Source organism: Symsagittifera roscoffensis, chromosome 8, assembly GCF_963678635.1.
Source record: "Symsagittifera roscoffensis chromosome 8, txSymRosc1.1, whole genome shotgun sequence".
Classification (NCBI taxonomy): Eukaryota; Metazoa; Xenacoelomorpha; order Acoela; family Convolutidae; genus Symsagittifera; species Symsagittifera roscoffensis.
The window spans coordinates 997,066-1,024,836 of NC_087069.1; the positions used below are offsets into that span (position 1 = coordinate 997,066).

Genomic DNA, 27,771 nt, shown 5'->3' on the forward strand with positions numbered 1-27,771 from the left:
CTTACTTCTCCTGTCCAATAGTAAGTACACGGTGCAATGAAGCAAAATCAACAATATGGTCCATCTGAAAAAGCGTCTTCGCCCATTTAGAAAATTCTGATGCATGGATGCTGTTATCCGGTAACTTTTTGTACAATGTGAAAAGTTTGTGAATAAAAACTAAGTGATTTTCTCGTTATCGTTCTTTTTGGCTTTTTCCGCTGTCCTCTCACTTTCCAGTATGTGCTGTTGATTCGCAACTTGAAATTTGATTCGGAACGAAGTTCAGCACGCCAGTTTTATTATCGTTTGTGAAACTGGTTACGTGCTTTTATAACTTTAAAATTGAACGGGGAGCAATTTTAAAAAAGCAATTTTACTTAGTTTTACACTAGTGGACAAAAATAATCTCAAATTCGGGATTTTACTCTCTAAACTGCCTGTTTTCATTATCCATTTCGGACAACATTTTCTGCGAAATTCAGTATAACTTTTACATACACTAAGGTACACTCAGGGCAAATGATCAGAGCTACCCTCTACTAAACTATCAATATTTGGTTTCAAAGACATACCAGTGTAATCCGGGTCTTAAAATGCCAGTTTTCCTTGTCTGCACTAATTTTTGCATCGTAGTGAATTCTTTCTCAAAAAAGCGGATTGAAAAAATTGTGCATGCGACGTGAAACATTCTCAGCGAGAAAATGGAAACAATCAGCATGAAAACTTAACTAAATTCGGACGCTTCCTACGTGTTCACGCGAAGTAGGAAACTTTTAGTGCAGATAAGGAAAATTTCATTATATGTCTTTTCATTATATGTCTTTTCAACCCGGATTTCATTCTATTTCTTTAGAACCAAATATATTGAAAACAGGCATTTTAGAGAGTAAAATCCTGAGTTTGCGCTTATTTTTGTCCACTAGTGTAGTAAAATATTCAAATGAAGCAAACTTCACTTTTTTGAACTAGAAGCTACATGTAAAATTCACGTTGAGTTAATTGTGATCCGCTATAAGATCGCAAGCAAAATTGATTTTATAGTTCAATAGAAAAAATGCGCGAAAAAGCTTGATCTTTCAGTAGATAATACTGTTATTGAGAGGATGGTGACTTTGGATGAAGAAACTGAATTCGCAATTTCTTTTAGTTTGACGTTCTTTCGAAGTCAATTTTTTAAAATGTTGCCAATGCTGAAGTCAGTTACTTTGTAGGTAATTATTTAAATTAATTTTTAGAACACTCCACATTTGTAGTGTCTGAAAGAGCCCTATTAGATCTACAGGTCCGTTTACAAGTATATCAGAGCGGAAGTTTATGTTATAGGGTTTCGATATTAGTTAAGAAATACTGTGTCAGTGTTTGACTTCAAAACTATTTGTCTTTTTAATACTAATTTTAAATGGTTTTTGCCTAATAACGAGAAAAGGAACGTTTGCTTGTAAAATGACAAAAAAAGTTAAGAATTTATAAATCACAAACATTTTTGAAGAGCTCTTCGATATCCAGAATAAAGCTGTTTACTATATTATGAATGGCTGCACTAATTTGCTGGGATAAGACTTTTCAAAAAAATTTTAAAAGAAACTTTGGAAAATAATTTAGGATATAATTTTTCATTTCAATCATTGGCCCTTTTGAGATTTTGTGTACATCTGTTGGAAATTTTTTTGCTCTGTTTCATAGAACAAGTAGTCTGTTCAGTTGATTTTTGGCTGTAAGATTGTTCAAATATTGTTTTTTATCTAATTTTTAAATACTATTTTTTTATCAGATTATTTTAAACATTGTTGTAAACGTTCACACAAATGGAGCTCATTGGCACAAATTCAGCTTTTTTTTCATTTTCTGACTTCATATCGACTGTCATTGACTTGATCTTAAGACAATTATTTTTAAGCGGTTCACATATTGATCAAAAAATTACTTTTTTTGGTCTTTGATGCGTAAGCCATAACATCTTAATGCAATAAGGGTTGGAAAAAATCGTTGATGAAAACAAATCATCCGCTTGTTCATCAAAATTCAATTGTTCCTTCATGTAAAATCCAAAAATTTAAGCTATCGAAAACGTTTGGCTTGCTTTTAAAAAAAAACAATTCGGGACAGTATTTTTTCCATGCTACGTCTGCCGTCAAATTTTGCTGTCTTTTAAGCTACTGGACTAAAATTAATGAGCTTATCGACGGGAAATATGTGCAATTGTTCGAAAAAATTTTGTTTTTTTTTGTTCGAAAGTCTCAATTTTTTTGTTATTTGGTCATAAATACCACTGTTGTTTGATGTTGAAATTTTCTCTTTTGCATAACCAACAGTCATTTTGATTGCGTATTGATCTGATGATGTTGTTTTTAAATTTTCCAGTTTGCCATCATGGCTTCTCAAAATGGAATCTAAACTAGGAATTGATTCATTGGTTTCTCTTGTGGGTCTTTTTTGTTCAACGAATTTTAAGTTTTTTTGTTAAATTTAGTTTATCATTTCAAAACGTTTCTTTGTATTTCGAGCCCAATCAAAATAATTTTGACTACACTTTTTGGGTTTCGTTTGCAATGGAGAACACTTGCAAATGTATCTGAAGTGTTTCCAGAGAAATGTTGTTCTTTAATGTTGGTGGAATATAAACTACCGTTAAAACAGTACTTTTTTGTGCAATATGCCCAATGATTGAAAATTTAAGGTTTTTATTGTTAACGCTTTTTTGACATTTTTGCACTTTTAGTCTACCTTAATAATCACACCAAAACCACTCTCATTTTTTTCCTGCATCTTTTTTCTTTCAATCTTTCTTGACAGCGAGCGTATGTTTGGCAAACTGTATTTTTTGCGCAGATTTAAGAGTGACCTTATCTAAAAAATTGTTGTTGTTCTATGGAATACCTTTTTTGTTTTGAAGTTGTCTAGCCATTTTCGATTTTTTCAAACTTTTGATTTGTACTAACATTATAGGCTAACAACCAATGAATTGTACCAACAACAAATGATAAAATTATAGTTTGTTTCAATCTTACCTAGTATGGAAAAAAACTTGAAACATAAGCTATTGATGAAATTTCAACTTATTTTTACACTTGAATCGCGGAAATCTCTGTTCAATGCTATCTATTAAAAAAACTATCTTGTATTTGCGGGAGTAAGGGACGGTATGTGGAAACCTCTAATTAAATACACATGTGTTGTGTATTGTGTATTTCATTCGTAACACTCCAATTGCGCATGATCTAGAACCCGACAAAATAAAAAAATACAATTTCACTAAGGTAAACATTATTCAACTAACTTAATGCTCCTATTAAAGAAGCAAGACATTATGATGTCCTCTTTCTCTGGCCGAATCCTTCTTTTTGGAAATAATGTCTTTCTCTAGCCAGATTATAATTTCAAAAAAAGCAGTCAGTTGAATTGTTTATGATTGTTTACCAAGAATTGTGGTAGAGCTGAGGAGTTGTGGCTTTTATATCGATACTTGCAAGTCAAAGATGTTGGAGCTGAAACATGAGAAGGCGGAATGGTGCGTTGATGACCATATGCATTAAGATAATTTATAAATTTTGGGTCTTCCGCGCTATGTATTAAGAATGCGTATGCAATTTTAATGTAATAACATTGGGAATAAGGCTGGTGGGGTGGTGTAAAAAAAAAGGTATTTTCGTAGATTTTGTGTAGAAACCTTTAATAACCTTTAAGAAACCTAATGGGTGAATATCATTGGTGTGTTAAGAGTAGGGTCCAAAATTAAAGTATCTTTTTATGTTTTTTGGTTCATGGTAAGTCAATGCTAAGAGTTTTTGCCAAAAAATTAAACGTTTTCTCTAAGAATTTCAGAACACAATAAGATTTGATATAATCTAAGCTATAGATTGTTTTATTTGGCGTTCTATCTACTTATGATCTATATAGCTGAAAGTATGTTGAAACCGATTGGAACGTAGCTGAAACTTTCAAAAACTTGGATAAACTGTCAAAACAAACTTAAGTCGAAAATATTCAGGAACAAATAATTCGAAACAAACCAGCAGCTGTCCAAACTTTAACTTTTACTACATCTTTAAATACACCTAGCCATTTTTTTTGGTCAAGAAAGTATCTACTTAGTAAATCAGATCAGTTCAAAAGATTAGTTTCAGCAAAAATTTTGGCCATGATTTGATTCTACATTGGCTTTTTGTCAAAATTCAACCAATTTTTCTGAGGGAAAAAAACGCTTTATGTCTAAATTAAGGTTAATTAAAACAGTAATTTTTCTCAGAACTTCTCTGCTAAACTAACATGAACTCATTTGATCAATTTTTTCACACAATTATCACCCTAGTTTTAATTGACACATTTTGGATAAAAATTCCAAGTCAATTTTCAGTAAAGTATCTGAGTCTCGATCAAAATTTTAGTCTTTTAAAACTAAAACTGGAGGAGTCTCATCGAAATTTGGTCGAGAAAGTCGAAACATAGAGAAAATTGGTCGAGCAAGTCGAAAGATAGCAAATTTTTGTTGAGAAAGTCGAAAAAGAGCGATATTTGTTCGAGAAAGTCAAAATATAGCGAAATTTGATCGAAAAAAATCGAAACATAGCGAAAATTAGTCGAAAAAGTCGAAATATAGCAAGAGCTGCTCGGGGAATTCAAAACATAGCAAAATTTAGTCGAGAAAGTCAAAACGTAGCGAGATTTGTTCGAGAAAGTCGCAACAGACCAGCAGCTGTCCAAATTTTAATTTTTATTACATCTTTAAATACACCTAGACTTTTTTTCAAAAACATATCGACTTAGTGAATCAGATCAATTCAAAAGATTAGTTTCAGCAAAATTTTTGGCCATGATTTGATTCTACATTGCCTTTTTGTCAGAATTCAACCATTTTTCTGAGGGAATAAAAAAAACCGCTTTGTGTCTAAATTGAGGTTAAATAAAACAGTAAATTTTCCCAGAAGTTTTCTGTAAAACTACCATAAACTCATTTTTTTGTCCAGTTTTTTCACACAATTATCACCCAAGTTTTTCATTTAGAACATTTTTTTATGGAAATGTCTGAGTCAATTTTCAGTAGTTTATCTGATTCCTCATCAAAATTTTAGTCTTTTCAAAAAAAACTGGAAGTGTCTCAGCGAAATATGGTCGAGAAAATCGGAACAAAGAGAAGTTAGGTCGATATAGTCAAAACATAGCAAAAATTGGTCGAGAAATTCGAATAATAGCCAGATTTGGCTGAGAAAGTCGAAATAAAGCAAAAATTGGTCCGGAAAGTCGAAACAAAGCGAGAGTTGGTCGAGAAAGTCGAAACCTAGCCATAATTGGTCCAGAAAGTCAAAACAAAGCGAGAGTTGGTCGAGAAAGTCGAAACCTAGCCATAATTGGTCCAGAAAGTCGAAACATAGAGAGATTTTGTCGAGAAAGTCGAAACATACCGAAGTTTGGCCGAGAAAGTTGAAACGTAGCGAAATTTGTTCCAGAAAATCGAATTATATAAAAACTCGGTTCAGAAAGTAGAAACATAGGAAAGTTGGTCCAGAAAGTCGAAAATTAAACAAAATTGGACAAAAAAGTCGAAATAGACCAGCAGCTGTCCAAATTTTAACTTTAAATATACCTAGCCGTTTTTTATTTAAGACAATTTTGAAGAAAATTTCCGAATTAAATTTCAGTAGTGTATCTGATTCTTAATCAAATGTTTATTCTTTTCAAAACTAATTAAAACCAAAGCTGGAGGAGTCTCAGCAAATTTTTGTCGAGAAAGTCGAAACATGTCAAAGTTTGGTCGAGAAACTAAGAAACATAAATCGAGCAACTCGACTCGGGTAGGTTATGCCCATCCGTGAGTGGTATTCACATGCTACCGTTTGAATCTGCTTAACGTTCAGTGATATGAGTGGCTTCGCTTCACTGCATCTGCACAAAGTGGTCCCCTGTGGGAGAATGCAGGTGAAACTGTGCTGGTTGGTGGAATAAAGCACTGATGAACAAACCATTACACAGTCCCTTCATTCCACTCAAGCGAGACCTCAAACAGCTGCTCCATCTAACCGAAGGGCAGTTGACACAACTCACCAACTGTCATTCATATGCAATCAGTAACTTTAAATTATATTGATATAATTATTCAGCAAGATTCAAATAATCAAAACTTGGCAATTAAATCAATTTGAAAAATAATAAGATTGAAATTGATTTCAATTTGTTTAGTCAAACCAAAACATACTCCGGCCAGCTCCTTTCATTTCGGCTACTTGATCTGGAAAGGGAAAAACGTCGATTCTGTTTACAATAGCGATGAACAAACTTGAAAAGCAGGAAACATCACTTCAGAAATGGATGGAAAATAACTGATCTCACTTACAGGTCAGCATTTATCCATATCATCAGAAGAGAACCAAAATAGTTCTTCTCTCTGTCCTGTATATTTCTGAAATCTATTTGGTTATTTTGATATTCTGAGGAATAGAAGCAAAGTTGGAATAAAAGGAATTTCAGACTTGTGGCATCAAAGATGAACTTGAAAAAGAACTCAAATTTGAGTTAAATTTACTTTTCTCTTCCTTTTTTCAGTTGTTTTTTCTTAAAACAATGAAACGTTATGTCAAGTCAAAATAATTCCCATTTATTCCAACTACTTTTAATTTTTGACGTTTATCTTTACCGTCCCCTAGTAATCAAATAATTATAACTTCATTCGTAAGCAGCACCTTTTGATGACTCTTCAACTGCCCCCGAACAACGGAAGAGTAAAATACATCACCTCTTCTCTCAACTCCCCCATGAGGGGGGCAGCTGCAGATCCCTCGTCCTCATCAGGAACAGACAATGCCCCCCACTCCCCTGCTCAGGGGATCAAACAAGCAGGGGGTCAGTCTGGGACAAGCAGCAGTGACAAGTGTTGTGGTCGTCGTCAGCATCCGCGGCAGAATGTGCAGACGATTGACAGAATGCCACAATGGTGAGACTCATAATTTATTAATAATTTAAGTATATATTTATTACATTTAGTAATCTCAAGGTCGCATAGCACCTCAATTTGATGGCAGTAGTTCAGCAAATTGCCCTCGAATGATATGCAAAAAAAAATATGTTTATATTCAGGGGCTGATCTAGGATTTTCTCGCGGATTTTCAAAAATTTTCAAAAAATTTGTCAAACTTCTTGTAGGTCGTCCAAATTGATTTTCTGAGCTCTCCCAATGCACCAAAATGACCCTATTTTGGCCAAATATTCTGCACCTCAGGCAATTTTTTTTAAAAAGGCGTTTTTAGGCCAAAATTTTGACCAAAAATTGGGTTTTTTTGGCGCTCGCTCTCCCCTCAAAATTAGTATATATTGTTGGCCCCCTAGCGACTTTAAAAAACATTTTAGTGTCCATCAGCCAAAAATGGATATCTCAAAATTGTACAAAGGGGGGAGCTTTTGGGTACATGACTTCTCAAAAACAAGACTTATAATCGAGAGGTTAGATGTTAAAGTTCGGTAGGTTGGCGTAGTTTCTTGTGGATACTTTTGCTGCATAGTATTGGCATTTTAAAAGCAACTGTAGCTGCTTCACTGATTGCTTGTTTTAGACTTTTTAGTCGCAAAACAAGCAATTTCGATCAAGAAAATAACTCTTCTTTTCGCTAATTTTCAGAAAGTCAAACGACTATGCTTGGACAAGGCTGGTTTTAAGTTTTATAGATGCCATGCGAATTGAATCGTTTATTTTTGATAATTTACAGGCTAATATAACTAAAAAGTTTTTTATTGTAGTTCAAAGGTCCACTGTTGAATTATTTGCCGCAGTTCATATATTCGACTTCAAGAATATTGCGTAACAATCTGAAAACTTCTCAAGGATCTAGTATAAAAAAATTTTATCGTCATTTTTATTAGTTTGTTTCAATAATTTTAATCAGGCAAACAGGAAATCTGCACCTAGTTTCCTACATCTGCTGGGAAAATCCGGAGAAGTCCCCCCTCTCCTCCAACACTTCTCAGCAGATCGCCCCCCACCACCACACCCACTTAGTCTACTATGAGCCACAGAGCAAAGCCAGCTCAAGCCACGTGCCCCCTTCTTCCTATGAGGGGCACTCCAGACATGGGGAAGGGGGTGGGGGTGGAGGTCATAACAACCGGGGTAGTCATTACAAGTACACACGGGCGGCCACTCAGCCCGTCTTTGGGCCCAAATACACAATGAGGTAACATTAGAGATCAATTAAATACGCGTCAGTTAGAGTTCAAGTCATTCTAGTTTAAACAGCTGCGTTTTTTTAAAGTTAAAAATCCTTTCTAATTTATACTACTCGTTTCAGAGCGAAGCCTTGAAAATTTTGTGTTTCCTTTAACGGATTCGAAGTACTTTTTGATATGAAAACCGTATTTTTGTTTGAAAAAGGGAAAAAATTAATTCTCTCCTAGAAATGTCCAAAACAATTAATCAAATTTGATTCTAATGCAGCCTTTTTTCACGGACTGAGGTCAATCGGTGCTCAATATCATCCCTTTTCGGATTTTACCGAACTTCGTTTGATTTTACGGGAAAACGCTCGCCTTTGATTCTTTTGAAATTGTTCATTTTTATTTAAGTTTTTATCGAAAACTCGCGTTTTTATTATTCCTCTCCTGATGCAACCCTCTGTCGTTCATGGTTTGACCTCGTTCGACCAATGATTTGACCTTCTTTGACCCTTGATATGAAAACCTTCGACCCATGCTTCGTCACCTTTAGAACTCCCGTACCCACTAAATTTTCTAAAACAGCTCTGAATTTTATTCTATTTCAGATTTAAATTTCAGATCTGAAACAAATTGTGAAATGTTTAAAAAATGCTTGGATACTTTAAGTTTTGGTTATTTCAGGTCTAATTTCAGATCTAAAATTAACCTATTCTGAAAAAATCTATTTCAGATCTGAAACTGGGTTTTTCTTGGTTAATTCAGATCTGAAAACAAACTGATTAAAATACAACTTTTCCTATTTTGTTTGTATTTGATAGCTTCTGCTAACTACGAGCAAGTATTCAGCAAAATCTCAAGTTTGAGATTGCCAAAAATGCCTCCTCAAGCATGAGATAGGCATTGGAAACGCATCATTAGTGCATGAAAATCAAAATTTTGACAGTTGTTCACCTTTTTAACACCGTTTGAAAAAAAAATGATTTTGAGCTTATTCCGAATATTTTTTACCACTAGTTACTCTAACATAATCCTGAATTTTTTCTCGAAATGCATGATTTATAATTTAATAAAGGATTGCTTAGATCTGATTTCAGATCTGAAAAAAAATTTTCAAGGTTATTTCAGATCCAAATTTCAAATCTGAAGTTTGTAAAATTTTATCAAGATCTAAAATAAAGATGTTCAAATCTGAGAATCAATTTATCTAAGAAATAAAGCGTTCAAGATCTTGCACAGAAAATACTCTGGGTACGGGCTATGATTCAACCTTTTTCGACCCATGACTTGAGCTCGAGCCTTGATTTGAACCTCGTCAACTCATGGTTCGACCCTGATCGACCCATGATTCGTCACTGTTTGACCAATGACTTAACCCTGTTTGAATCTATCGACCCTGATCGACCCATGATTTGTCTTTGTTTGGACAATGATTTAGCTCTGTTTGAATCTATCGACCTGGTTCGACCCATGATTCGACTTGGTTTGACTTAAGCCATCATTTGACCGTCTTAAATTTGAATCAAGAGTTCAAGCACCTCTGTCTGAAATGGTATGGTCGCTCAGCTTGTTTTAAAAGCCGCGTTAAAAAAAAACTTAAAAAAAAACGCGCAAACCTTGTTACGCTTGCAATGATCAAGCGTTATCAAATCGAAACAACATTTGTTCATTTTGTTGAAAGAATTTTGTTTTCAACTCAACGCTTGTCTACCTGGTTTATTTCGTTGATACCCGTAGTTTATGATTTGAAATAATTTATATTTAATCTAATTTGTAGTCAAAAATTTTTTTCTAAGTGTTTAAATAAAGAATGTATTTTCTTTAAATTCTTTAATTCTCATCTTAATTCTGATCAGAAATTAGCTAGCTCCACGCTATTTCTAGATAGAAAATTTCTCATGGTTGGGCTCGAACCCCTGACTTTTAATTTTCTAGGCAGTTGGGCTAACCACTATGCTACATGCCTTGAAGAAGATTGATAGTTTTAGCAGAATATAAGTGCTAGCAGTTATAACAAGTGTTAGTTTGCATCGTATTGCTGCTGTTATTGTGTAAACTCGAATCTTGTTTATCTCGTTGCGGTTAAGCAGTGAACAGATTTAATTTATTTTTTCCAGAAACTGGAATACACTTTTTCTGCTTAGAAAATACGAGAAAATTAGGCTTGATAATCTATAAAAAAATTTTATTTAGAAAAATTGCCTCCGTTGGGTACGGGTATGCCGCTTGATAAATTTTTCTGATTGCCTATTGAACACTGGCGATTGTATCTTTCGACATGATTTTCTGAAAGCGAACATCAAAAAGCGTTATTCCTGTAATTTGTAAGCTTACCAATCTTTATTTTGTCTGATCTCTTTTTTTCAAATACAAATTTTAATTGGCTGAAATGGTTTTGGCTCAACAGAATTGTTATTTTAGTTTGTAAATTGGCTGGCCATGCTTATTTTGAGCCATCCAAAAGTGGAAAATACTATTCAATGATTTTTTGTGTTTCAAGAGGGGTTGTAAAATCTTTTTCAAAACTTCATAGCTCAAAATTTTTTTATGACAACAAACTTGATCTCGCTTCATCTGGCGTTTACCCAAGCATTGGGCAACTCGATAGATTCTTCTGAATGCTTATTTGACTATGGTGATTCAGTGCCTTAGTTTTTTGTCAAGTTTTCATGTGTATGAAAATTTCGTAGTTTCTGTGTTATAGTTCGCTATAAAAAACCAAATAATTTACTTAGTTGATCAGTCTAGTTAATTATATATTTCATCGAGCGGAACTCATCGTCAACATTAAGTCATTTGTTAGATACACACAGGTTTCACTAATTTCGAGGAGTTATTTTCGGTTTGTGTATTTGTATATTTTTGTTAACATTCTAGTAAGCACACCACCATCATCTCCCCCTTCGAGGGAACAGGAGGGGTGGCGAAAAAGTTGGCAAGAGGGGAGTACATACCAACTAAGGCCGCCATCGGGTAAAGATTTAAAAACTCGTGTTGTATCATCACATATTTGACCTGATTGTAGCCATCATTCGATAATAAAAATAAATAAGTATACTATTTGTCCAAGCCAGCAGCATGAAAATCATTTGGCTCATTTTCATTACCAGTGTTTTTTCTATTGAGTAGGGGCGGATCTAGAATTTTTTCACAGGGGGGAGGGGATGGGGACGAAAGTCGACTAAATAGGTTTTCCACCAAGCACTCCCAGAACACTATAAAGGACTCTCTTTTGATCTTTTGATAAAATATTCAGCACTGCATGCAATTTTATGGAAAAATTGGTCAAAAGTGCCGTTTTTGGGAACTTTTCTGAAGTTTATGACCGGAAATTGTGTTGCGCGCTCCCCTTCAAAATTTTAAAAATTTCAAGGTTGGTTTGCCAAAAGTGGATGTCATAAAAATATAAAAAGAGAGTCTTTAGATTGGTGTGTGGATCGAAACCCTGAGAGGGGGCCGTCTGCGAACCCCCTAGCTTCCTATAACCGTCCCTAGCTAGTTTCTCCTTCTTGAGGGGCGGGGGCGGATTTCCGAAAAAAAAAGTCGTTTTTTTTTAGGTTGACTGAATTGATTTTCTGAGGTATTCCAAACCACTATAAAGACCCTATTTTGACCACCTTTTCTGCTGCGCCTCAGGCAAGTTTTTGAAAAAAATCAAAGAAGGCGTTTTTAGGAACCTTTTTGGAAAATTTGTACTAAAAAAACGCGTTTTTTCTGCGCGCTCTTCCCCTCAAAATTAGCATAGACTGGCGCCTAAGGCGCCCTTTAGAAAAACTTTAAGATCAGTCAGTCGAGAAATGGATATCTCAAAGTAGTAAAAAGGGGTGACCCTTTGGGTCGGCAGGGGTTCGAACCCCTGAAGCGGAGGAACAACCCACCCCCCCCCCCCCTAAATCCGCTGGCGATTAAGACTATTATCCCAGAATGCTCCTTTTGATGTCGGATACCAAGTTTTCACTTATCTTCATGCTAAATTGCGTTCAAAAACTAGCCTAGAAAAACAGTAGACGCTCTTCTAGCTAGGTAACATGCATTAACTATACAATCAATCTATGAGACTATGAGTGAGAGTGTATGTGTATAAGTGTATATGAGGATATCTGGCGCTCCCCCTGCCCCCATTTCAAAATAGCCAAAAAGGGATATCTCAAAATACTACAAAAGAGGACGCTATGGGTCGGCAGGGGGTCGAATCCCTGAGGCAGAGGAAGCGTCCCCCCCCCCCAAATCCACTGGCGATTAAAACTGTTATCCTAGAATGCTCATTTTGATACCAATTTTTCACATATTTCAACGCTAAATTGCGTTCAAAAACTAGCCTACAAAAAACAGTAGACGCTCTTCTAGCTAGGTAACATGCATTAACTATACAATCAATCTATGAGACTATGAGTGAGAGTGTATGTGTGTAAGTGTATATGAGGATACCTGGCGCTCCCCCTGCCCCCATTTCAAAATAGCCAAAAAGGGATATCTCAAAATAATACAAAGGAGGACCCTATGGGTCGGCAGGGGGTCGAACCCCTGAGGCAGAAGAGGCGTCCGCCCCCGCCCCCCCCCCCCCTAAATCCACTGGCGATTAAAACTGTTATCCTAGAATGCTCATTTTGATTCCAATTTTTCACATATTTCAACGCTAAATTGCGTTCAAAAACTAGCCTACAAAAAACAGTAGACGCTCTTCTAGCTAGGTAACATGCATTAACTATACAATCAATCTATGAGACTATGAGTGAGAGTTATATGTGTAAGTGTATATGTGGATACCTGGCCCTCCCCCTGCCCCCATTTCAAAATAGCCAAAAAGGGATATCTCAAAATACTACAAAGGAGGACCCTATGGGTCGGCAGGGGGTCGAATCCCTGAGGCAGAGGAGGCGTCCGCCCCCACCCCCCCCTAAATCCACTGGCGATTAAAACTGTTATCCTAGAATGCTCATTTTGATTCCAATTTTTAACATATTTCAACGCTAAATTGCGTTCAAAAACTAGCCTACAAAAAACAGTAGACGCTCTTCTAGCTAGGTAACATGCATTAACTATACAATCAATCTATGAGACTATGAGTGAGAGTGTATGTGTGTAAGTGTATATGAGGATACCTGGCGCTCCCCCTGCCCCCATTTCAAAATAGCCAAAAAGGGATATCTCAAAATACTACAAAGGAGGACCCTATGGGTCGGCAGGGGGTCGAATCCCTGAGGCAGAGGAGGCGTCTGCCCCCGCCCCCCCCCCCTAAATCCACTGGCGATTAAAACTGTTATCCTAGAATGCTCATTTTGATTCCAATTTTTCACATATTTCAACGCTAAATTGCGTTCAAAAACTAGCCTAGAAAAACAGTAGACGCTCTTCTAGCTAGGTAACATGCATTAACTATACTATCAATCTATGAGACTATGAGTGAGAGTTATATGTGTAAGTGTATATGTGGATACCTGGCCCTCCCCCTGCCCCCATTTCAAAATAGCCAAAAAGGGATATCCCAAAATACTACAAAGGAGGACCCTATGGGTCGGCAGGGGGTCGAATCCCTGAGGCAGAGGAAACGTCCGCCCCCGCCCCCCCCCCCCCTAAATCCACTGGCGATTAAAACTGTTATCCTAGAATGCTCATTTTGATTCCAATTTTTCACATATTTCAACGCTAAATTGCGTTCAAAAACTAGCCTAGAAAAACAGTAGACGCTCTTCTAGCTAGGTAACATGCATTAACTATACTATCAATCTATGAGACTATGAGTGAGAGTTATATGTGTAAGTGTATATGTGGATACCTGGCCCTCCCCCTGCCCCCATTTCAAAATAGCCAAAAAGGGATATCTCAAAATACTACAAAGGAGGACCCTATGGGTCGGCAGGGGGTCGAATCCCTGAGGCAGAGGAGGCGTCCGCCCCCGCCCCCCCCCCCCCCCCTAAATCCACTGGCGATTAAAACTGTTATCCTAGAATGCTCATTTTGATTCCAATTTTTCACATATTTCAACGCTAAATTGCGTTCAAAAACTGGCCTACAAAAAACAGTAGACGCTCTTCTAGCTAGGTAACATGCATTAACTATACAATCAATCTATGAGATAATGAGTGAGAGTGTATGTGTGTAAGTGTATATGAGGATACCTGGCGCTCCCCCTGCCCCCATTTCAAAATAGCCAAAAAGGGATATCTCAAAATACTACAAAGGAGGACCCTATGGGTCGGCAGGGGGTCGAATCCCTGAGGCAGAGGAGGCGTCCGCCCCCGCCCCCCCCCCCCCTAAATCCACTGGCGATTAAAACTGTTATCCTAGAATGCTCATTTTGATTCCAATTTTTCACATATTTCAACGCTAAATTGCGTTCAAAAACTAGCCTAGAAAAACAGTAGACGCTCTTCTAGCTAGGTAACATGCATTAACTATACTATCAATCTATGAGACTATGAGTGAGAGTTATATGTGTAAGTGTATATGTGGATACCTGGCCCTCCCCCTGCCCCCATTTCAAAATAGCCAAAAAGGGATATCTCAAAATACTACAAAGGAGGACCCTATGGGTCGGCAGGGGGTCGAATCCCTGAGGCAGAGGAGGCGTCCGCCCCCCCCCCCCCCCCCTAAATCCACTGGCGATTAAAACTGTTATCCTAGAATGCTCATTTTGATTCCAATTTTTCACATATTTCAACGCTAAATTGCGTTCAAAAACTAGCCTAGAAAAACAGAAGACGCTCTTCTAGCTAGGTAACATGCATTAACTATACTATCAATCTATGAGACTATGAGTGGGAGCGTATATGTGTAAGTGTATATGTGGATACCTGGCGCTCCCCCTGCCCCCATTTCAAAATAGCCAAAAAGGGATATCTCAAAATACTACAAAGGGTGACCCTTTGGTTCGGCAGGGTGTCCAATGCCTGGAAAGGAGGGCGTCCCCTCTAAACCCCCCCTTCCCGCCCCTCTGTAAATCCGCTACTGGGTGTTGCTGAGCAAACTGTAACTTCGAACTATTTTGAACTATAAAAGGCAGTGACTTAAGATTGTAACTGCAAAAAAATTTTACACTATAGTTGCACCTACTACAAGGACACAGTGCGTTCCGGCGGGTTTGGAGAAGGTTTTTGTTTTTGCTTAGCTATTCAAATCAGTGCATAAAATGGCCATGGCTGACCTTGATTGACAGGTTTTTGTCTATCAAAATCATGTTTTGCCTAAATTGGGAACTTGACCTTACGCTTAAAATTGGCGTTGATTAAAAAAATCTGATCAAAAAAAATGTCCATGCAATTTATTGCCTTTTTGAGCCAATCAAAGGCCAATATTTTTGAAAACTTCAAATTTGTTTGCAGAAAACTGAACCCGAAGTCCAATTTAACACTCATCAATAAATATCAATTATAATAGTTGAGTCCCACGAAAAACAAGTTTGAAAATTGGGCTCTGCAATTTGTGCTAAAATTTCCACAAACACAATTAAGCAAATGCGAACAATGCTTTCGAAGACTTTCAGGCCTTGAATTGTTTCCTCAGGGACCCACCTACATTTTAGAGACCCAACTATCCTTTTTAGAACCAGTTTTAAATAGATAGTTAGTAAGTATTTAAGAAGGCCATGCTACCCTATCTAACCTGGCAAAATCCAATGATAGTCTCTCTTGATTGTAGTACATAGTCAGGGATGTACTTTTAATAATTGCCTTACCACTTTTTAGCTTTCCTTTATTATTGGCTAGTGGAAATTAAGAACCCTCAATTATCGCATAATGGTAATTACTTGAAATATTTTTTCTTCTTCTATGAAAAACAGAAGTTAGGCTAACATATGCAAGTGAAAAGGTTAAGTGAAATTCCCGGTTCAAAAAGTTCAGTCCTACCGGTTCTGTTTCTCATATTTGCGTTTCAATCAATTGAGGGTGCATTCCTTTATATCGTACTGGAAATATTTATGAAGAATTTTTGTGCGTGTTTTGTCTTTGCGTTCATTTTTTGTCAACCCAATCCATTTCGTTCTGTTGGGTGTGATTAACTGTTGATGGTAACTTTAAAAGTTATTGTCCATTGAATTGGTCAAACTCTTGAAAAAGAAAACAACAAGTAATAACCCAGTAACTATTACCAGTAACCAATAATCTAACTATTTGAAATATAGTTTTTTGTTTGTGTGCAGACATTTGCCAAATGCGAAGACGAGATACCAAAGTGTGCCAACAGTCACTGGAGATCCACAGACACAACAACATCAACAACACTACTCGGTGGCCCCCCTCAACCACAACAACCCCAATCACAACTCCCCCTCCTCTTACTCCTACGCCGCCTACTCAGCCCCAGCCTCTACTCAACCCCACCCCCCATTACCACCAGCAGCCACAGCAGCAGAGATTAATTACAGGACATACTCTAACAATATCTCCAAAAGGTTATTTCCAAAGTACTGAATTGCCCGTTCGAGAACTCATTTCCTGTTCAAATTCCTAATTTGGATTTTGTAATTGTACCCCATATAGACAAATTACTTTACAGAAAGGAACAACTCAAGGGTTAGGCATCGTATGTGCCTAAAATCGGTACTTTAGAGCAATTTTTCTTCATTTAGCAATTATGGGGAAATAGTTAACAAGTATTATGTATTATATATTGTAATTAGACATCCCGTATCAAACCTCAGAAGATGAAAAAAAGTTTATATGAGATTTCTTTATCAATCTTGCAAAACTACAACTGAAATTGAATCAGTTAATTTCTTGTACAGGCTTACAACTTCAAAACTATTTAGGTTTCGATGATTTCATTTAAGAGGTTAACAATCCTTTAAAGTGTCTTTGAAAAAAGATCATATATAAAATTCAATGGGGTTACCAACTGCTTTTATGATACTAAACGATGTCTCCTGAATCTCATTGTAATCTCCTTTCAATTTGACTGTTATCGAACCGACCAAAAACATTTCTTATTGTTCCGACTTTCGTAACGAAAATAACTGAATATCTGTGTTCGGGGTCGCGGTGGTTTTTTACCTTCAGACAATTTTCAACTTTTTAACTGACCATTTTTGACGGAAGTTTTCCTAATCATTCAAGGCGCATTGTTGTCCAGAGCTTGAATTTAAAAAGATACTTCACCTTTGATCAATTTTCATGAAGTTGTGGGGGTTTAAAGATGGCCATTTTTGCCAATTGAGGACAATTAAATCGCCATATAATTCGCACTACAGTGCTGATTTAAATTATCCGGACTAAGAAAAGGTGTAAAAACTCAGAATTCTATTAATATTAACACCTAATTTACACTTTTTTTGACTTTTACGGAAAATTTTAAAACCAATTAACAAATACAGATAAAAATTAAACAAAAATCAATAATTTTAGTATTTGGTTTGATAACCATTATTTTTAAGAACTGCATTTATTCTACGAGGAATGCTCCGATATAACCGATGAATGTAGTCGTCCTGAATTGCCAAAAAAGTTTCAAAAACTTGACGAATAAGTTCTTTAACTGTTGTAGGGTGTTTTTCATGAATCTTCTGTTTCATGTAATTCCATAAAAAATCGATAATATTCAAATCTGGAGATTGTGGGGGCCAATTTTCTAAAACTTGAAAACCCTTTTCCTGGAAAAAAGTTGTCGAAAGTTTCGAGTTATGGCAACTGGCATTGTCTTGCTAGAAAATTTCGTCCAGATAAATGTTTTCCATCAAGTGCGTTTCAAGTAATTTGCAGTATTTGGCAGAATTTTTGTTTCCATCGATGTCTACAATATCTCTTTCCCCAGAAAATTTTATGTAGCCCCAAAAGATCACCCTTTTTCCTCCAAACTTTGCCGTTGGAGTAATTTATTTGGAATGATAACGCATGTTTGGGGGTCGTCTCACATAAACCTTGGCACTGGAGTATAATTCAACGATAGCTTCGTCTGAAAAAAAAAACACATTTTTCCGAAAAATGTGTGGTTTTTCTCAAAAATTTTGGCACCAATTTTTGCGTTTTTTTCTGTTGATGTCCAAAATTTTGGGTTTTTTGGCGCTGACTTGTGCTCTCAGTCCTTTCTTGACCAAAATTGATCAAATTTTGCCGGCGAATAAATATAAAGCTGGTTCAAGTTTCATTCGAAGCTCCTGAGACGTCGCAAAAGGATATTTTTTTGCTATCAAATAAATATAGTTTTCGTCTCTTTCGGTAGTTTTTTTTCGGCCGACCGACCTTTTTGGCGTTACAATAATTTCCAATTTCCAACTTACGGCATTTTTCTAAAAAATCCCAAGCGGTAGACTTAGGAACTTAGTTTTTTTCGATATTCTATGTAAACTGAAATTTTTAAGTGAAAGTTCCAAAACTTGGAATTTTTTCCGAAGCGAAAATAAGCCCGTAAAAAGGTAGCAAGATTTTTGTTTAGTTTTTCAAAATTCTATATATTGTTGAATGTAGCAGGAATCTGTAAAAATTATTAAGTTTGAATAATGACAGTTTTTTTAAAGAAATATTAACGCCCTGGTCAGTTTTATTTTCACACCTTTAGTCCGGATAATTTAAATCAGCACTGTATTAATGCGTAAGCGGAGATTTAATTCGTCTGAAAAATTTATCCAAATTGGTTAAATGAAACCTAACTGCCATAATTGATGTGTTATTAGGAGTGAAATTTATCACTTTGGGTTTTATATGCAGTATGGGGGAAGATTTTTACAAAAAATCTCGAACCAAAAAAAAAATTCTTTATATTTTAATACATTTTATATTTTCATGTTATTAATTCTCCATAGACCTTGAAAGGCAGTTGGAACGCTCAGGGCTTCGCCTTGATATGAGCAGTCCTGTTTTGGGTTCGAAGATCTCAAGATCATATTACCCCCCCTGCCAACCCTTTGTACTATTTTGTGATAACCATTTTTCAAAAAAATCTCCGAAAATGCCTTTTTTGTGCTGTATTTCAAAAATATGCCTGCGGCGCAAAAAAATTTGGTCAAAATGGGGTCTTTATAGTGATTGGGGAGAGCTCAGAAAATCAATTTGTTCGACATAAAAAAAGTGGACAAATCTCACGTAACTTTTTTGAAAAACCCCCCCTCGAGAACATTCTAGATCTGCTTCTCGTTGAAGCTACGGCATATCGAAAAATTTTACACAAACCACAAAATGATAAAACAAAGACGTCAAAGACGTGCGCAAAATTCAATTTCTGTTTGCAACTTTTGTAACACTAAAAAAATATTATCTAACAAAGCTGTATATAGGTTTGACTTTTCAAATTTAGTAGTCAGGATTTTGGTAGAAAATCGAAATCTACTTAACGATTGCACCCATCCCTTTTTAGCATTGAAAATAAATATTTCTGACCTCAAATACTTTATATTTAATCTAAATTTCTGGTCAGAAGTTCTATACGAAAAGCCCAAATGAAGCTGTGTTTTCCTTCAAATTTATCATCTCAATGGGGATCAGAAATTAGCTAAATGTAGGCTATTTCTAGCTACAAGAACCCGCTACCTGCCATTTGAGAGACGTATGTGCTAACCGCAAGGCGACATGAGCTAAAACATTCTAATACTTTTAACAATGCATTCTAATACTTTTAACAATGTATAACAAGGGTGAGTTTGCATTGTTTTGCTGTTGCTATTGCTTATACTCAAAACATGTTTATCTCGTTGAGGAGTGAACTAATTTCTGCTTATTTTTTCCAGAAATTGCTTATTTCTAAACTTAAAAAAGAAATGAATCATTTCTGTACAGAAAAGAGAGAAAATTTGGCAAGACAATCTATGAACCATCTATGTAAGACTCGAGTTTTGCTGCATTCTGATGGTTCGAAAGTTATTTTAACTTAACCTACTTAACAACTGTCCGCCGCCTTCCTGAAAGCCCGGTTTGACCGTTCTACAAAAAATCCCTTATTTCAGAATTTTATTTAAACTTTTTAGGAAATTTCCGCTATCTTACGTTTTTCCTAAAAGAAAAGTTCTAAGATAGTGTTTCTTAAACGTTTTTCTGTATTGTAGTATTGTAGAACTTTTGAAATTTAAGTTTTTTTCTAAACTAAGCATGCATAAGTTTTGGATAGTGATTATAATGTATGCATTTTGAGCAAAAAATCAAAACACAAATTTGAGTTTTGTCCCAATAATTTTTTTTAGTTATACGCACTAAAAGTTTCAAAATTATTTTGGAGACCAAAAAAAATCAACTTTGAAAATTCATATCATATAATTTTGGGCATGTCGTATTAGGGGTTCAGGTATATATCTACAAATTTTCTGATTATCAGCCAAATACTAACTCTATAGTTAGTGATTACTTCGAAAAACTCATGTTTTAAAACGATTATTTTGGTCTGCGAGATTCCGTTTTTGTGCTCTGCCACATCGGAGATTTTTAAACTAGTTATAAGAAAGTAATGAAGAAAAAACATGAAAAAAGAAAAGTTTTTGTAGGAAAGTATGTTGTTTTTCAACTTTCTTTTAAGAAAAGTCACTATCTTACATTTTTCTTATGAGAAAAAGACCCTGCCTTATAACATCCTCGTGGACTAAATTTGGTTGGTCTCAGTGAAAACAGATCCGAATGGGTCGAGTGATGTCGATCTTAACTCGAGTCTCAATGTTGACTTAGCCAATCAGAACATAAGTCGAAATTTGATTTCAATCTGCTTATGAAACTTCCTGACCAGTGAAATTGATCATTCTACAAGTCATTTTCGGGGTTTCAAAAGAAATCAAACAAAGTTCAGGAAGTTAAATAACTGTGTTTAAAATCAGGATGATTAAACAAAGCCACCACGAATTTAAGTAAAGTGCAAAAAAATCAAATAAAATTAACTTTTTGTAAAGTGTTGTCAATAAAATTGATTCCCATATCACCCTCAGCCAACGAAATGGATTAAAATTAGACACGCCGAATGGTTATCAAATTTAAAATTTGTTATAATCCCTTGAAGTCAAATGAAGTTTTCCTAACTGGGCGAAAAAAAAGAGAAGAAATTGAACAGCAGATAACCAACTTTAATTTAAAACGGGCAATGCTTTTGTGTACCTTGAACTTTGCGAGCTAAACAACATGTCAAAAACGAGAAAAAATTTATTCTAATAGATTTTAAATGTCTTTATCTATAAAAGTGAAAAATAATCGATTTCAACTTATTTGCAAGGGAATCAATGGCTCTAATAAATAATAGCATTATAAATCATTTTAACTAGATTATAACTAAATATATTTCACTTTTGAAGACACTGGAAAACTGAAAAAAAATGATACAACTGAATGTCGAGTGCGGGACGCTTAGGATTTAGAAAAAAAACCCAGAAAATCAAATGCTTGAAACTTCAACAACAATTTTTTCGAACGCCCATTTGCAAAGTTTTAGGACAACCTTTTTCGACATTCCACTTAAGGATACATTGATTCCTACACCGGTAAAAAAACTTCACTATTCGGGATTTCTACGATGGTAACATCGGCTCTTTGCATTTATTAGTCATAGGAGTTTTTTTTCTTATCTAGGAGGGTGCTGGCCCCCCACGTGGAGATATGCAGACCCACTGTGTTGGCAGCAGTGGGGGACTTGTTCTCTGGGGAAGAGGACTCCCTGATGAGCTCTGCAGGCTGTGTTGCTTCCTCATTCCGTCATCATCCATCGCCCAAATGTCAGTCCCAGTTTCATAAACACTCTTTAATTCTACTTCTTTCGATACTGTTATCTTTTTTAAACTTACGTATGAAAAGACCCAGATCAGTTAGTATCAGATGGTATCAGTTGTTAAAGAATCGAATAGTTTAAACGAACTCTAACGATTCTGTTATTTTTTATCTGTAGGGGGACCGTTTAACGCGTATATCGACTGGCAACAAGCACACACACACCGAATCCAGTCATTCATGAGTAACATAGCATGAGAGTAGCCTTACGCTCTGCTACTCGTAACAAAATAAAACATCGAAAGCAGGGGCGGATTTAAGGGTGCACGGGGGGCTTTAGTATGCTTTAATGGCATCCATTGTCGCCTGACCAACGCTAATATTTTTTTTAAGCCGCCTTAGGCGCCAATTTTTACAAACTTTAAAGGGGAACGTGCGCCAAAAGAAGCAGTTTTTTGATCAAAAACTTCCAAAAAGTGCCCAAAAACGGAAATTTTGACCTTTTTTTTTCTTTTCTTCAAAAATTTGCAGTACCACTTTCTCTCGTCAAGGGTAAAGAAATTTATTTATGAGTCATATGATTGACGAAGACGCTCTCTAGGTGGCTCAAGTTTTTGGCAATCTGCCAATAGGAGCCTTGATTGACGATATGTAGTGAAAATCTCCGTCCGTAGGTTGTTTTTTTTTACTGAAAACAACTTCGAGATACTATCGATCGACACTAAAAGGAATTGGGTTTTTATTTTTACTCCGACGGAACAGGCGAAGACAAGTTTTGATTGTTGGCCCAGATCCGTGAATATTGTTTGGGGTTTTGCAGATATGTTTGGAATTAGCTTCTAGGATTGGAACTAGATAACAACAATTCCCATGTGGCTGCAAAGAAAGAGAGTGGATTTCAAGTGTTATAGTTATAATCTGTCAATCCAGCTGGTTAATTTTACTAATTGATATTAGTCGAACAAATACAATTCAAAAGTTTGAAAAGGTTTTTCTGATCTCTTATCATTGTAGGTTTTTTTGTAAATAATAAAGTTTGAAGCTGTCAGTAGCCAGACAATTACAAGCAGTTCCAACTTATCGGTTGAATAAGCGGCTTCTTGAGGAGTTCAAGTACATTGGGTCGAGTGAAATGGGAATCGACTTCTCCCAGGTGACAACTGTTCTAATAAAGGGCCGAGGCTATTGTGGCTTCTGTCTTCGTTCATTCTACTTTCTGTGCTAAGTACCCCGGGTTGCCCACCATAGAAGATAATGCGCAACCATGCACATCCATGCATGATTTGCATGGAAAATGACTAATCATACGTAGCACATACGTTGGTTTCGAAAACCCTCAAAATAGTTTTTGTTGTTTAGCTATTTAGTTTTTGAGAAGAAAAAGGAGCGCGCAATGAGGTTACATGGATAGTAGCCGATTATAACTGACTTGTTTTATGGTCTGTCTCCACAAAATTCTAAAATAATTGATTATAATGGTTAAAAAATCCGATTATTAACCGCACTCAGTAAAAAAAGAAACAATTAGAATATAATGGACTATTATTGTCAGTCTCCGTAAATTTCAGAAAAAATTGATTATAATTGATCAAAAATCGATTATAATGTTACTATCTTTACACTGGATTATAATGTATTAATTATAATAGATTATAGGAGATTTTCGGAAAAATTCTAATTAATTTTAATTGATTTTAATTTGATAAATTGTCACCAAAAAGGTTGTCAATATAATGGGTTATGAATCGTTTAAACATCTAGAGTTGGCGCTTATAATAATTATAATTTTGCTAAAAAGTACGATTATATTTACATTATATCGATTATTTTCTCTTTTCACTGAGTGCGGGTAACCAAAAAAAAGAAATCATTTGAAGCCAGTACGATCGGTTACTATGGATTATAATGGATTGTGATGGATTGTATTATAATGGATTCTAATGGATTATAATCGATTATTTTTGAAATGCAGGAAACCTGGATTTGCAAAACTTTCCCGTACAGGTTCAAATTTTGAGCTTCGAATCCTATTCTTGAGCTTCAAATCCTATGTCATTTGAGCACAGACTCAAATTCTATTCTTTTGGCATGAAGTCTACATTGGCTCCTTGACTAGATGGCAGTAACTGGCATAAAAAATTTTTTGTCCCATTGCTGGCAACTTTTTGCTGAATTTTCCTTTTGTTAAAATTATATAGCAAATTATTTGCTGAAAAACTTGCTTTCTTTGATTATTTCTTCGTTTTCTTAAATCTATCTAGTAAAAGCATTTTTTAACAAAAGGGAATCTTTAATGGCTACTTGACAAGAGTTGCAGTAAGCGGCGTAATGATTTTTTCCCGCAATCTTTAATGGGAACTTTTTTTGCCGATTTTTCTACCTTTTTGATTTTTTTCTTTGCTTTTTTAATTCTAATTTTTCTTTGCTTTCAAGGAAAAACTCTCTCAGATTAAGCAGCATGCTTTTTGCTTTTCTACGAAACTTTTTCCTTCTTTGTTTTTTTATTAGTAAAACTCGATTTCATTCCTAACTAGCAATCTATTATTTCACTTTTAATGAGTTTTTGAAATAAAATTTTCAATTCTGTTTTTCATTTAGCTGGTTTTTTTTGAATCGATTGAAAAAGAATGTGTGTAAAAATGGCTGTTGCATTCTTTTGAGCAAGTGTTTTTGTTTTAGAATGTCAACTTCTATTTGTTTGCAGAAAATGCCATTTGAGCACAGAATATATTGCGGTTAACTTCTTTTTGGCTTCCTTTATAAACATGTCTGACGTGATATTCAAATATTTCGTTATTCAATTTTTGTGCTTGCTTTCTCATGCTTTATAGAGTTGCATCCTTTCAACGATAAAATTATTTTCCTCGTTAAAAAATTTGTTCGCACTTGAAAAAAGTTTTCCCAAAACTGTTTTCATCGTCTATTTGCTTTTTCTTTTTTTTTTCAGTGAGAAGAATTTTTTCCTGCAATTTTAGCTACCAAATTTATTGCCAAATTTTTAAAGATTTCATTTTTTAAAATTTTTTTATTCATTGTTAGTAAAGACTTTTCTTCCTTCAGGGAGCCAGCAATTGCTACTTGACTACAGCTTCAGTAACTGCCCTTTGCTCTCTTTTTGGAATCATTACTAGCTGTTGTTTGCCGATTTATCTATGTTTTCTTATTTTTTCCTTGCTGTTTTTTAATTTAAAAAAACTCTTTCCACAATTGCTTCTTGGCAAGAGTGCAGTAATTGGCGTAGTGCTTTTTTTCAGCGATCGTTATTAGCAATTTTTTGACAAAATTTCGACTTCTTGATTATTTCTTTGCTTTTATTCAGTTTTCCTCTATGATAAACCGTTTCTTCCATCAGGGCCGTAGGGCCTGTTTTTCCGCAATCATTACCATCAATACTTTGCCAAAAAAAAGTTTTAATGATTTTTTATTTGTTAGAGTTCTTTATTGAAAAAACCGTCTTCTTCCGTCGGGGAGTCCATATTGGTTCTCTCGCAAAAGTTGCAGCAACCGGCGTAGTGCTTTTACAACCGCAATCATCGCTAGTAGTTTTTTGCCAAGTTTCTTGCCTTCTGTGATTAAGTCTTTGCTTTTTTTAAACATATTTCAATAAATGGTTTTCTTTCAGCAGAGAGTCCTCATTGGCTACTTGACTAGAGTTGCAGTAACCGGCATACTGCTTTTTTATTCGAAGATTGCTAGCACTGTTTCTGCCAATTTTTTTTATCTTTTCAAATTATTTTTTGCCTTTAATTCTTCTTTCGCGTTGCTTTCAAGAAAAACGTCTCTCAGAAAAGCAGCGTTCATTTTATTGAGATTTATTTTTTTTTAGAAATTCATCTGTTTTTTATCAATTAAGTTTGAATTCATTCCTATCTAGAGCTCTAATTTTTTTTGAATTTTTACGGTTTTTCGTTGTCAATATTTTTTAATCTGGTTTTTGTTTAAAACTGTTTGATTGAAAAAGAATGGGTCATGCAGTTGCAGTTGCATGTTTTTTATATTGGTGCTTCGGTTTTATAATTTCGTCTGCAGTGTCTACTGGTCTAATGGATGCAAACAAAATCTAATTTGTAGCAATAAATGGCTTTTTAGCAACAGAAAATTTTGCTAAGAACTTTTTTTGGCTTCTTTAATAATACTGTCTGTTACGTTTTTGGATTTTCTGTGATTGCTGTGTCATGCTTTATATAATTGCCTTTTTTAACTATTAAATTGTGTTCCGCTTTTGAAAAATTTTTCAAACTCTGCCGAAAAATTATTGAGCTCAAACGTGAGCTTAAAGTCGTCTTCATTGTCTGTTTGTTCCTTCTTTTTTGAAGCACAAATAAAGAAACGCTCCTAGAAAACAAATTTGGAGAATGATGATTTTAATTTTTTTGCACTTTTGAATCGTGGGATTTCGCACATACTGTTTTGTTCTTGCACAGTTGTAACTGAATAGTTTCTGGTTTTGCGGAGGATTGTCGCTATCCTCTCAAGGTTTTCAATTATTTTAGCATAGTTTAAAACCTGGGTTAATCAGATCGGCCTATCGAAACTATTTTTGATAAAAATATAAGTATATTTTTGGGTCTTGTGATTAAAGGATAGTTTCACATTACGACAAAAAATACTGGGCTAAATAGTACGAATTCAAACTGTACATGGTGTCTGTGTGTTCTTGCATCTAAGAGACAAATTTTTCAGCACAGTCCAACATGCAAGTGGACTCCGCGCTCAAATAACTGCAACGTTAATTTTGTCGACACATAAGTTTCGTTGCGGTTTCTTTAACGAGCGAATATAGGTTCCGCAATATTCCGCAAAGTGTAAGCAAAGTGTAAGCAATTTCCGCAAGTTGTACGCAAATTATTATTTTCCTGATAGTTCGTGGATTCCGCTTACATTTTGAGGATTCCGGTAACAGTTACGGATTCTGCAACAGCGTTTTTCATACAAATCTGTTGATTTATTTGTAACTCTACAAACTGTTCTGGACTCAGCAAAATTTTTCGCGGATTGCAAAAATTTTGTTGCCAATTCCGCAAATATGCGTGCTTGGAGAAATTTTGAGCGACACAGTGACTCAACTTCTTGTGTAATCCAAAACAGCAAAAATGATCAAAGAAAACTATTTCTGTTTTCAAATCCGCAAAAAAATTTCGGCCTGTTGCGGATTCAGCTTAAATTACACAAGTTACACAGTTTGGTTTCTTGTATATGCAAGCTTTTTGTATACAACGTAGTCCAGGCTGAGCTTTTCATACAAAAGACACACATTTGACTAAAAGTTTTGGGTAAATACAAACTTGAAATTTTAAGTGTTTTGATACTGTAAGGTATACTTCAATTTTTTGAAGAAAAAAACAGGCCAGGATTTTCGAAAAAAAACAATTTTGACTGTAAACTTTCTCTTCAATTAAAAAAGCTTAGTGTTTTTATTCATAGTTCCCGTTGAACTATGAAATATTATCTCATACAATTACGAGTATCTGTGAGACTTCTTCCTCTCAGCGAAACTGTTTCCTTGTCTCAGAAAATCCTTGGTTATTTCGTTATCGTTCGAAGCATAAAACTAGCAAAACTAGAAAAGCTTTAAGTTTTTGGCTTATGGAATGTTGCTTGCCGTGTAACTTTCAATGCGAAAATATTCTCTTCTTAGAATATTCTTACAATTTTCTGGACGTTCGAATTGAACGAAAATTGGATGATAAGCCTTTTTCCCTGTATGAAAATTGTATGATACGCATTTTTGATCAGCCTGGTTAAGTAAATAAGACCTTTAGATTGGAAACTTGAATTTTAAGTCTATTTTTGTAATTCATGTTGATTTTTTCTGAGTCTCAGGGGTTGAGTTTGCATCCTCTCGCAACGGTTTAAGTTTCCACAGTACAATCCAGTCCCAAAAGCTCTCTCTGGATTCAAACTTCTTTGAAGAGAACTCTAGATCTGAAATGCCAGTAAATAATGAAGGGCCGGAAAAGTTGCTCTGCGGTCATAAGGAAAAGATGAGATGTTGAGATAAGGAATACCTTGAAGCAAAAGATTCAGTTAAAACTTCTTTTGTGGTTGC

The 27,771-nt window shown here is 35.4% G+C and overlaps 1 protein-coding gene across 1 annotated transcript in view; it reads left to right on the forward strand.

The window, feature by feature from the left end:
• Window positions 1-6,662: 6,662 nt before the first annotated feature.
• The window catches only part of LOC134853202 (homeobox protein 5-like), a 75,558-nt gene continuing 54,449 nt past the window's right edge, over window positions 6,663-27,771 (forward strand). The window contains exons 1-5 of the mRNA XM_063869161.1: window positions 6,663-6,907; window positions 7,854-8,141; window positions 10,996-11,091; window positions 16,259-16,510; window positions 21,588-21,730. Coding sequence (XP_063725231.1) covers window positions 6,663-6,907; window positions 7,854-8,141; window positions 10,996-11,091; window positions 16,259-16,510; window positions 21,588-21,730 — 1,024 coding nt within the window. The remainder of the gene's footprint in view (window positions 6,908-7,853; window positions 8,142-10,995; window positions 11,092-16,258; window positions 16,511-21,587; window positions 21,731-27,771) is intronic.